We start from the raw sequence: 10,438 nt of genomic DNA on the forward strand, positions 1-10,438 counted from the left end.
ACATATTTAATCCACGCAGTAAAAATTAAAGTAATAGATAACTTTGTATTAATCTGTACAGGGACTGACAGGCTAGATTTAATCACTTCATCACTGTTCAGAGAGTTAACTTACTCTTTCATGATTTAAAGGAAAGGTAAAAGATCTTTTTTTTATATCAGCCATTTCATAGTAAGAGAAAAACGTGCGGCAGACTCGTGCGCGCCAGCGCTGGGGGAAGGGAACACCTGCAAGGGAGCCGGGGTGCTCTGCAAAGGGCATGCGCATCTCCAACGCCTCACTCCGTCCTCTGTACTACATGGGTACCATGAAAGATTTGGAGACAATTAGCTGCTTTCCACAGGATTTGGGATCAGTGTGAAACGTGAAAAGCAATGCCCCTTGCAGCAGTGCTGCTGTCTGCACAGGAGGCTGACGATGGGATTCATGCAAAGAGACCTCGTGCAGCAGCAAGGTGCAGGCAAAGCCATCGAAACGCGGCAGCCGAGCAGGACCCGCTCGGTGCATGCAGACTGAAGCAGCCCAGTCCCAGCCGCTGAGCGTTGTGCATTGTGAACAAGCTTTCCCCCGAGGTGCCGGGCACTGGTGACCTGTTCCTCCACGCCAGACGCCCAGCTGGCTCCTACACCTGCTGCACAGGTTTGCACAGGAGCCCAGCATGGGAGCGTGCAGGAGAGGGACCGGCTCAGCCGGGCTGAGCACTTCCACGCTGCACAGCCCCGAGACACGAGCGAGGGCGAAACGACCACACCTTGTTCACACAAGGATGAAATGCAAACTACAGTAAAGACTACACTCAAGCCAGCCCCTTCTCTCAACCTCGCTCCAAAGGCTGCAAATCCAGGCTTAGGAGGGCGCTGCGCAACCAGTGCACGTGGACGCACTGCCAGGGACAGGGCTCCCCTTCTGCAGGGCACCAGCACCAGAAGGATGTGGGTCTGTAAAAAGGTTCAGCCTTCAGCCGAGCACCGAGCACGCTGCCAGAGACCACAAAACCAACCCGAACGCAGCGCGGTGCTGATGGGGAAGGATTTCTGCCCAGCACCAGGGCACAGCGGGGCCGGCTCGTGCCAAAGCCAGCAGAAACGGAGACGGATACAGCCCAGCACGCCCCGTGTGCCCCAGGGACAGGGCAGCATCTCCTCTGCCACCACACTGTGACCGGGACCTCCCCGCCCCACGGCTGTGCGGGGGGAGCGGGGCCAGGGGCCAGAAGCAGAGTCACTAGTTAATACTTGTCTGCAGGTAACAGAACGGGACACCAGCAGCTGCTACGAACGAACCGACAAATGACAGATTCACCTTTCTCTCCCTCACTGATGGAAAATGAGTTTTGGTTTTGCTTTAAATGCCACTAAGAAGACAGACAGAAGTAGGACGCTGAAGGAAAGGGAAATGTTTGCGTGCACCGAAAGGCTGCCGAAAGCTACTTCATGTGCACAAAGGTGGTTTTCTTTCTGCTACAGTACAAGTGCTTGTGCCTCAAGTATAAAACGCAAGCCTCCAAATCACACAGACGAGCTTCTTATTTTTATTTTTAAAGTGATAAATAAGGCACTGTACTTTTAACTAAAACTGCCTGGTTCCGAGGTCAAAAACCCAGGGAACGTTCAAACTGCAGAAACTTCCTTCTGAACAGCAGAGACAGACAGGCTGACCTCTTCTCTGTCCGAGACACATCTCCTGATGCCTAAAATCACGGGCGTTATCCTGTAACTGCGGATTTTTAAAGGCTTGCTACAGCTTATAAAAGCAGCTTTAGTTAATGCATGGTAAAGGGTTACTACTATACAACAGTTTTGTACATGGCTACCGGTTCTTCGCTATTTCGTGTCCAGGCGCGAGCGCTTGCTGTGCGAACAGTCAACTTTTGCCCGCAGCTTCCTCTTGCCCTGCGCCCCGCTGCTCTCCTGCATCTTCTTCATGGACCTCGTCAGGGTTTTCCCACCGCCGGGCTTCTTGTTGGCCATCTTCTGTGACCGCGTCGAGGACTCCCCGAGGGGCTTCTGCCGAGGGGACTTGGCCAGCTCCTCGTGGCTGGGGGGCAGCACAGCCCTCCGGCTCGTGTTCTCCTTGCCCTTCCGCACGGGGAGCCGCACCTTCTCTAGCTGCCTTTTCGGGGCTCTCTTCTCTTTCAGGGACATTTTCTTGGCAAGCTTACTGCTCCTCTCCATGGCGGTTTGCTTCCGGGTGGCAGGGGCTTTGGCGCTAACCTCCGAATGTTTTATTTTACCGGCCTTCTTGGCCGGCAGCTTGTCCTTACTGGCGGAGCCGGAGCGCTCCTGGGTGCCCCCGCTCTCCTTCAGCGTCCTCTTCTTCCTGCTGAGCTGTGGGTCGGCCCTGGGCGAGGGCTCCTCCTGGCACCTGCCCTTCCCCTTCCGCCCCTTCCCCGCTCCGTCCACCGCCGGGGATCTAGCCGGGAAGGCATCTGCTTTGATCTGCAAGGCCAGCTTGGGAGACATCAGCGGGTTGATGCACACGCTCTTGCGGCTGGGCTTGCTCTCCAGGGCCGGCTGCTCCCCGGGGACATCGCTCCTCCGCTCGGCCCTCGCGGCGCGGTGCTGGGCCCGCAGCTTGCCCCGCAGGTTGGAGTATTTCCGCAGGATGCGGGTGCTGGCCTGCGTGGGCAGGCTGGGGGTGGGCGCCACGCTCCGGTCCTGGCTCGTCTCCTCGGGGCCGGGTTCGGAGGGAGGCGGCTGGCTGGCCCCGCCGGCTTCTTCGGCCTCGGCTCTGTCCACATTCTCGCGGATTTTGGCCCACAGCTTTTGGTTCTTCAGGTTGTTCCGGGCCGGGGTAGCGGCGGCGAATTTCTTGAGGTGTTTTTTCAAGCGTTCGGCTTGCAGCGAGCTGGGGTAGAGGCCGGAGGAGGAGTACTTCTGCATGGGGACCTTGATGGGGGGGATCTCCCCCGGGAGACGGGTGTTGAGTTTCTTCACAATCACCAGAGACCTGGTCTCCGTCGTCTCCAGGAACCATTGGCAGATGTCGGACAGCTTGAAGGCCTTCATAAACAGCATCTGGACGGGAGACAGCTTCTGAACTTCCAGCGACCCTCTACTTTTCCGTGTCCTTTTCTTGCTTTTCCAAATCTCCTTCAGCTTGTCAGCTTTGTTCTTCACCTTGGGGGTTGGCTGCACTTCCTTCTCCAGCTGAATCCAGCCCTTCTGAACTTTCATGTACTGGGCATTGAACTCGGCAATCAGCTCCTGGTTCTCCTCTTCGGCACACCACTCCATGAACTTTGGTTTGCTGTCAGCCATGTCTGCGTCCTCCAGCGCCAGGGAGTCGTCATTCCCTGAACTGCACTCGTCCCGCAGTTTGGGGGTTGCTTGCATAGACTCCTTCCCTAGTGTGCTCTTTTTTGCAGTGTCAGCGGGTGCGGGCGTGTGTCTTAAGTTATAAAACTGCAGGGCTGACTTTTTGGGCTTCGCAGCCTTCGCTGGAAGATGCTTGCTTCCACTCGCCCTGCTGCTGGGACACGGAGGCGAGCTGGCCGCTGGCTCGTAGTTCTCCAGCTTTCCTGTGTCCATGGCGCTGTCAGAGCTCTCCTCCTCCTTTGTTCTGGTATCACCTGGCTTCACCTCTGCTTGCTCTGCATCGTCTGCAGGCACGCTGCTTTCTGCGGGGAGGGGGATGCTTGTCTTCTCAGCATCAGCCTGGACACACATCTCCAGCATTTCGCCTGGTTGACTTTGGCCACCTTTAGCAGGGGGGTCGTCTTTAGAGAAATTTTCTCCCTCTGCCACAGTCTCTTTCGCTAAGATGCTTTTATAGGTCTGTCTGGTAGTGACACCATTCTCCTCACCTGGCTGCTGCTCAGTGATGCTCTCTGGAGCCTGGTCAGCGCCCGGCTCCTCGCTGGTTTTGAGCAGCGCGTTATGGAAGCAGTCGTTTGGGAAGTGCATGGATGCTGCCCCGTCCAGGTGCACTTCTCTCTTGAACCGCTTAGCGCCAGGACTCTTGGAGAGTTTGATCTGAAGGCAAGGAAGCTGCATGGAGCTGGAAGAACCAGCGTCCTCAGCGCTGCCCTCGGCAGGTGACTGCGACTGCTGGCTTCGGAGACGCCGGTCGGACGCCATGAGCGTTCTCCTTCCTTTCTTTCGCTTCTTGTCTAGACTGTCTTTGGAAGAGACAGAGTCCTTCTCTGCTGTTTCCAAGCCATCAGGTTCAGGCAGTGTTTCTCCTTCAGCAGGCTCTTTTTCACCTGCCGGGCTGTTGTTCTGCGCTGCCTCCCCTTCTGAGACTGCAGGGAGGGCTGTGCTGGCTGGCACAGCCTCCTCTTGATCAAGGGAGCTGTCACCCGGCATGCCCAGTAGTTCGGCTTCTGGTTTAGCATCGACTATTTTGTTCACATCCACGCACTGGAAGGCGGCAGGGAGCTCTGGGGGACAATCTCCCTCAGTGGCAGGGGGCTGCTCAGGAACCTGCAGGTCTGGAGAGGGTGGGGAGGGCTCCGTGGGACAGGGCTCTGCGCCGCCAGCGCCTGGAAGCTCAGCAGGGTCCTTCGGGCCAGCACCAGCCAGGGGTGCTGCGTCTAGCACAGTGGAGGGCTGCAGGGGAGACCCTGGCTCTGGGCTGGCAGGGAGGTCTGGAATAGTTTGCATGCCCGAGCCTGGGGAACCTTCCTCCCTGATGGCTGCTTCAGCGGCAGGAAGGGCAGCAAAGCCCACAGCCTGCACGGCACCGCCGTCTTTGGAGCCGCTGTCCCCGGAGGAATCCGCGCCAGCCTCCGGGGCGGCCGTGTCCCCGGCCCCTTCGCTGCGGGGGGAGCCTGGGGGTGGTGAACCAGCCACGCTGTCCTCCTTCTGCGGGCTGGGAGGAGCAGAGAGGGAGAACAAGGGCACAGCCACGGCAGCTTCCCGCGACCGCAGCACCCGCATGTCCCGCGGCTCCCGCTGGACGCAGCCCAGGTCGCCTCTCGCTTTCGTCTCTCTGCTGGCCGGCGCTCCTTTGGCCAGGAGCCTGAGCGAAACCCTTTTCTCCCCGTCCCGTCCCGTCCCCGACGACCCACCCCCTGAGAGCACCAGAGCCGGCTTCGTGCTTACGAGTGCCTCTGTTCGCAGTGCCGGGCTGCCGCCCCGCTCCTCCGCCCGCGAGCTTTTCACCAGGGTGCGGACGGTCGGGAGCTCGCAGCATTCCCCGTTGAAGAAATAACCCCGCGTGCTCTTCCTCGCCGTCCTGCGCGATGACACCAAGCGCTGGCTCTCGAAATGGCACTCGGTGATGGGCTGGCTGATGTAGACCACGTCGCACTGGTTGTCGTAGTCGTTGATCCTCAGCCCCGAGGCCTTTTTGCTCTTGCGGGAGGACCTGAGGGAGGCCGCCTTGGCGCGGGGGTGCCCGCCGGGGGCCCGGTGGGCGGCTGGCGCGGTGCCGGCAGGCAGCCAGCCCTCTTTGGATTTGTCGAGCGGGCCCTTGTCGGCCGGGTGCAGGTGGCAGCCTGCCTTGCCCTTGGCCATGGCGTGCAGGTGGTTTTCTGGCTTTGGTCTCGCGTCTTGTTCTTTCGCGTCTAGGTCCTGGTGGAATGATGCTTTCGAGCCGCATTGCAACGTGTTCTCCTTGTCAGCTCGGCGAGGGGGGCTCACTGCAAAGCCGGGATCCCAGGGCTCTTCCGGCAAGGCTCTGAAAGAGCTCTTCTGGGAGCCCAGACAGCCGTCTAAGCTGTCCTCGCTGCCATTCACATTCGCCACTTTGACAGAGATATAGCCTTCCACTAGAGTCTTACCTGCTATCTGCTCTTTATTGTCCTCGCACTTTCTGACACCGGCTTCTTGCTCGTGTCCAGCAACTTGCCCTTCCAGGCTCTTTGCAGCGTGATGGAAATTCAAGGAGGAAGAGTTCAACGTGCTGAGGTATCCTTGGGTGGAGCTGTCCTTTGGGCTAGCAGAACGAAGTCGAGCAACGGGAGGGTCAGAGAATTCTCTTCTCAAAGCAGGGCTGGGGCTCTCCGCTCTGTCCACGGATTTCAGCTCTGTGGGCTGCTTCGGGGCTTGTCCTGCGACATGCAGGGGGCCATCAGACCCTGAGTGTCCCGGCTCTGAGGAAGAAGGGGGCCTTGATTCAGTACAAGTAGCACCCTTATCCTGATTTTCAGTGCTTCGCTGGCTACAACCAGAGCCACAAGTGGAGGCCTCCATGCTTTCGGATTCGGACGACTGCTGGCCTTCAGAATCCGGTTGTACTTCAGTGTATATGTCGTTTAGCACGCGAATGAATTGCTTCTGGTGGTGTGTACACAGTCTGACCATAAACTTTTCCAGTGGAGACTTCGGCTGATTGTTAGAGTCTATTGCTATTGTCTCTGCTGCATCCTCACTAGAGAGACAAAGAGAGAAGCAATCAGTTACATGTCCCCGGGAACAGAAGTTTACGCTGCAAAACTGGAGCAAGCCTTCTCCTCCCACCCAGGCGTACCACTCGCTTGATCTCCAGGTGAGATCAAGCACCCCGTTGTCAGGAGGTTGGCAGCTACCCCTTCGGTCCCCAGCACACACACGGACGTATGCACATTGCTGGCAGGATACGAACTGCACTTCCATTCGTCTCCCACTGCTACAAGACCTGTAACTGCACTTCTGTCTAGGGCTCCCTAGGCAGCACTAGTGTGTAGGCGCCATGTGACACACTCAAAGCAGACCTGAACTTCCTGGTGAGGATCAGATTTGCAACATGCACAGGCCCAACACTTCTGGGACGCACCGAAACAACAGCAGGCATCTGCATGCTCCATCTGCGCACCAAGGATCCGTGGGAGCAGCGCAGCAGCCCAGCCGGGCAGCCAGACACCTTGAGCTGCTGTTACGTCTGCAAATTCTGCTTCCTTCTAGGTAGCAGAAGGAAGAGTCTATGGCAAACTGAGCAGATCTGAGCCTCCTCTGTAATCAGTGAAGAAATTTTGGAGGGTTCCCAGCCTGCAGGACATGCATGCAGCAATGCACCCTCCCGTGGTGCAGTGCCTTGCCATTTGCACTGACCTTTGGTTTGCTGCCATTTAATGAATTCGCTCTGCAGCTGACGGTCTGACTGGCAGCTTGCAGTGGTCACCCAGAAAGTGCAGCTCTACAGCACTGCTGGCTACAGGATCACTGCCACTAGCTACCTCATAAAAAAAGCGATTATCATTTACCTGCTTGGCACAGGCAATTAATTAGGACTTCTTGGTGGAGAGATTAAGGGATAATTACCCAGTGTTTGCACGAACTTATTAGGAGCGCAGAGCCAGGTTCTGCTACCAAAACCGTGCCCATTCCCAGCAGCAGCACAGGCGTTTCCCACCCCATCCCTGTGGGACCTCTGCCAGCATGGTTTTGGACTAACAGCTGCACTTTGCACCTTGCTGCCGTCCGAGGAGTGAAGCAGTTCCCCCTGCTCCCCTTCCCGGGATGACTCACGGCTCCCACGCACGGGGAAGCGAAGCACCCAGGAGGCTGACGAGGCTCATTGACCCCTGCTGGTGAATCACCGCCGCCAGCTACTGTGTGGCATTTCAAGGAGGATTTTGGCGAGGCGCTGCGGCTCCTGTGGACGACTGGCGGGCTGCGCATCTCGCCCAGTGCTGGCGGCCAAAAATCCAGCGGGAGGTGGGCAGCCGTGTCGGCTGCCGTCCCTGCTGGAGACTGGCTGAGGCTGACAACAGAGAGGGGGGAGAGAAAGCCAGGGATGTGGGTGGGATGGCCATGCTAGGTGGCAGCCTCTGTGCTGGAACCGGCCTCTGAGAGGTCCTCCCCTGATGCTTGCTCAGTGCTGACTCGCTGCTGGCTGGGGACTGGCACTTGCCTTGGAGGCACCTCCAGCAACCTGGGGTCTGCTCCCAAACTCAGCAAAGGCCAGGAGATGGCTTCCGTGGATGGCTCTGGGCTTGGCCACTTGGCCTCCTCTTCACCCAGAAAAGCCAGGCTGTTGCCAACAACCTCCTCCGAGCATCTGCTAGCCAGCCCTGGGCTTTCCTGTCTGCCCAAGTTTCAAGCCTTACCCTTCAGGCCTCTTGGGCAGGGTTTTCCCCAAACCACCCAGAAAGGCCAAGCAAATTACGCTTGGTAAACGTGCTCCAGCACCTCCTGAACGCGGTGCTGGGTCAGCAACAAGCCAGCTCCCTTCACTGCTGCAAGCTGGCAAGCGTGCCCCTTGGAGCTGCCACAACTGGTCCCACCCGGCGCTGCCAGCTCGCAACGCCTGGAGTGAATTTAAAATGAAAATGCTCAGGTACACCCCGGCCCCTCTCCGGAGCCCTGCATGGGAAGAGTTGTGCCAGAGAGGATCCCCGCACAACCCAGCTCCTCCCCTCGCCCCGCGGGATAACAATGGAGATAAAACTTTCCCCGCGCCACCAGGAAGGAGAAGAGGAGGGCTCGGAGGCAGGTCGCCGCTCAGCTCCTTCCCCCCGCCGCTGCGGGTGCATGGCGGCAGGTTTCTCCTTACCTGCCCCAAATCCCAGCTCCGGGGAGTGGCAGCCATCTTCCCCGCCAGCCTGCATTTATAGCCGCAGCCGCCCGAGGTGCGGCCCTGCCCGGCCCCCCCGCCGCCTCGCAGGGATGCCGGAGGACGGGGAAGTGGTTGCTCTCTGTAAATTGAGTCCCTTCTCCCAGGAGAGAAGGCGACAAGGTGTGTGGGGCTGGAAGAGACCTGCATCCCGCTCACACCACAGCAGGGACCTGTGCTCCCCGCTCCTAGGGTCTCAGCGTGCATTGCCCCCTTGCTCTCACCGCCACCCTATTGCCCTACCTTGCTCCAAGGAGTTAATCTGAGATACATGCAGCTTGTTAAGCTGTAAATTTGAAAAACAGAGATAAATATCTTTCCTGCTTGATAAAGAAGGTGACTCCATTACGACTCAATGCCCTTTGTCCTTAGAAGACCCATCTCGCCCTCAGCGACACCATTCGCCAGGTCTGCAGTCTCATTACTTGCAGGGCTTTCTGTTTTTGTGTCACTGGGCCCAAATGTGGACCAGGGTTCCTCACCCTGAGCTCATCTGCTCCCTCCTCAGCCGGCCCCTATGCGGGTGCCTTGTTTTTCTGGGTATCAGAGGCACACCGAGCACAGCCCCGAAGCGCCTCCCCAGGGGAGCCACGCCAGGCCCCAACCAGCCCCTCTGTCCTGCTGACGGAGCTGCAGAGGGAACCGAAGACCAACAGGGAAACACAGAGGATGGGAAACGGGGACATGCTTTGACAGAGGGAGAAAAATTGCACCCCAGTCTGCAGCTTTTCCTACAGAGCCTGCGAGGTGGCAGGCCTTGCCCTTTGCAGCCACCGGCCTCACAAGCTGCCCACACCGGGCTGTCGTGAGGGGAGCTCCCACTCGAGCTGCACCCACTCCTGCACCACGCCGGCCCGGTTCGGCCCGGCTGCCTGGTCTCCCATCACCCCTGGTGTCCCAAGAGCATCCTAGCACCCGAGCCACCCCCCAGGCCCGGCCTTCCCAGGGCTGCCCCGCTCCCTGCTCCTTCCCCGCCTGTCACGGAGGTGTCAGAGGAATCAAGGGGCAGGAGCTGTCACAGAGACACACGGGGCTGTTGCTACGCGACCGTCGCGGTGCAGCAATTAACGCTCGGAAAACGTGCTGTGCTCTGAAGCTATTTGCATAGCTGCGTGCTGCAGTACGTCTGTTTGCATTGTGCCGCTTCTGTGTAGTGGAGCTGCAAGCCAGCCCTCCCCCAGCCCCTGCTGGGGGGCACCCAGGGCTCCCGACAAAGGCCGGGCGGCTGCGGGTGATGGGGCCCTGGGTTTGCCTGCCGTGACACCTGCAGCACACGCAGGTATGGGATTTGCGACCCTGGAGGACGGGGGGAACACCAAGACATCTGGATTTCACCCTGAGCTGCCCAGCGGGTCTGCCCCCCTTATGGAGCCAGCTCCTGACCCACTCATGGGGTTACCTCGCCTTCCCTCTCCCTTTTAAAGCCCTGCGGGTGCCCTGCCTCTGATTCAAGAGCGTATTTTCAGGGGGAGGAATGAGAGGAAGAGGAAGAAAGAGAGGGAGAAAGAAAGCAGCTGTTTCACACCAACCTACCTGGAATGCTGGTCTCCGAAAACCTGTCAATTGCCAACTGCAATCTTCTGGTTTGCCCACCCCAAGTTTCTCACTATTGAACATGAAGCCTGTGCCCTTTTTGGGTTTCTTTTTTTAGCCCTTGAACGTCAGTTTGATGGATTATAAGTTTACAGGTATGTTTTGTACCTCAGAGGCACAAGAAGCAGCAGCAGAACAAAAGTTCAAGGCTAAGTGTTTCTGTTCCCTTCAGACCACTTTAAGCACCAGGATTATAGTTCTGTAAAAGAAACAAAACGTAGCTATAAACTTATAAAATCCAATTTAGTGTTTTTACTGGGATGACCTCTCCCCTCCCTCTCCTGCCGTCACACAGCCGACGCAGCACCAGCCGGCCGAGCCTCGCACCACCCCGAACCAGCAGGGCCTGGAAATGTGGGATCTGAGA

The 10,438-nt window shown here is 58.1% G+C and overlaps 1 protein-coding gene across 15 annotated transcripts in view; it reads right to left on the reverse strand.

Moving 5' to 3' along the window:
- Positions 1 to 1,519: 1,519 nt before the first annotated feature.
- Positions 1,520 to 10,438, reverse strand: part of LCOR (ligand dependent nuclear receptor corepressor) — a 77,275-nt gene continuing 68,356 nt past the window's right edge. For 13 of the 15 annotated variants that reach the window (XM_040563097.1, XM_040563098.1, XM_040563105.1 and 10 more), the window contains one exon: positions 1,520 to 6,315. In XM_040563097.1, the coding sequence (XP_040419031.1) occupies positions 1,824 to 6,315 (4,492 nt within the window). In that variant the 3' untranslated portion in view covers positions 1,520 to 1,823. Of the gene's footprint in view, positions 6,316 to 8,418; positions 8,480 to 10,011; positions 10,244 to 10,438 lie in introns of those variants that run through there. The other 2 variants (XM_040563111.1, XM_040563112.1) reach the window with 2 other exon arrangements.

This window comes from Cygnus olor, chromosome 7 (assembly GCF_009769625.2).
Source record: "Cygnus olor isolate bCygOlo1 chromosome 7, bCygOlo1.pri.v2, whole genome shotgun sequence".
Classification (NCBI taxonomy): Eukaryota; Metazoa; Chordata; class Aves; order Anseriformes; family Anatidae; genus Cygnus; species Cygnus olor.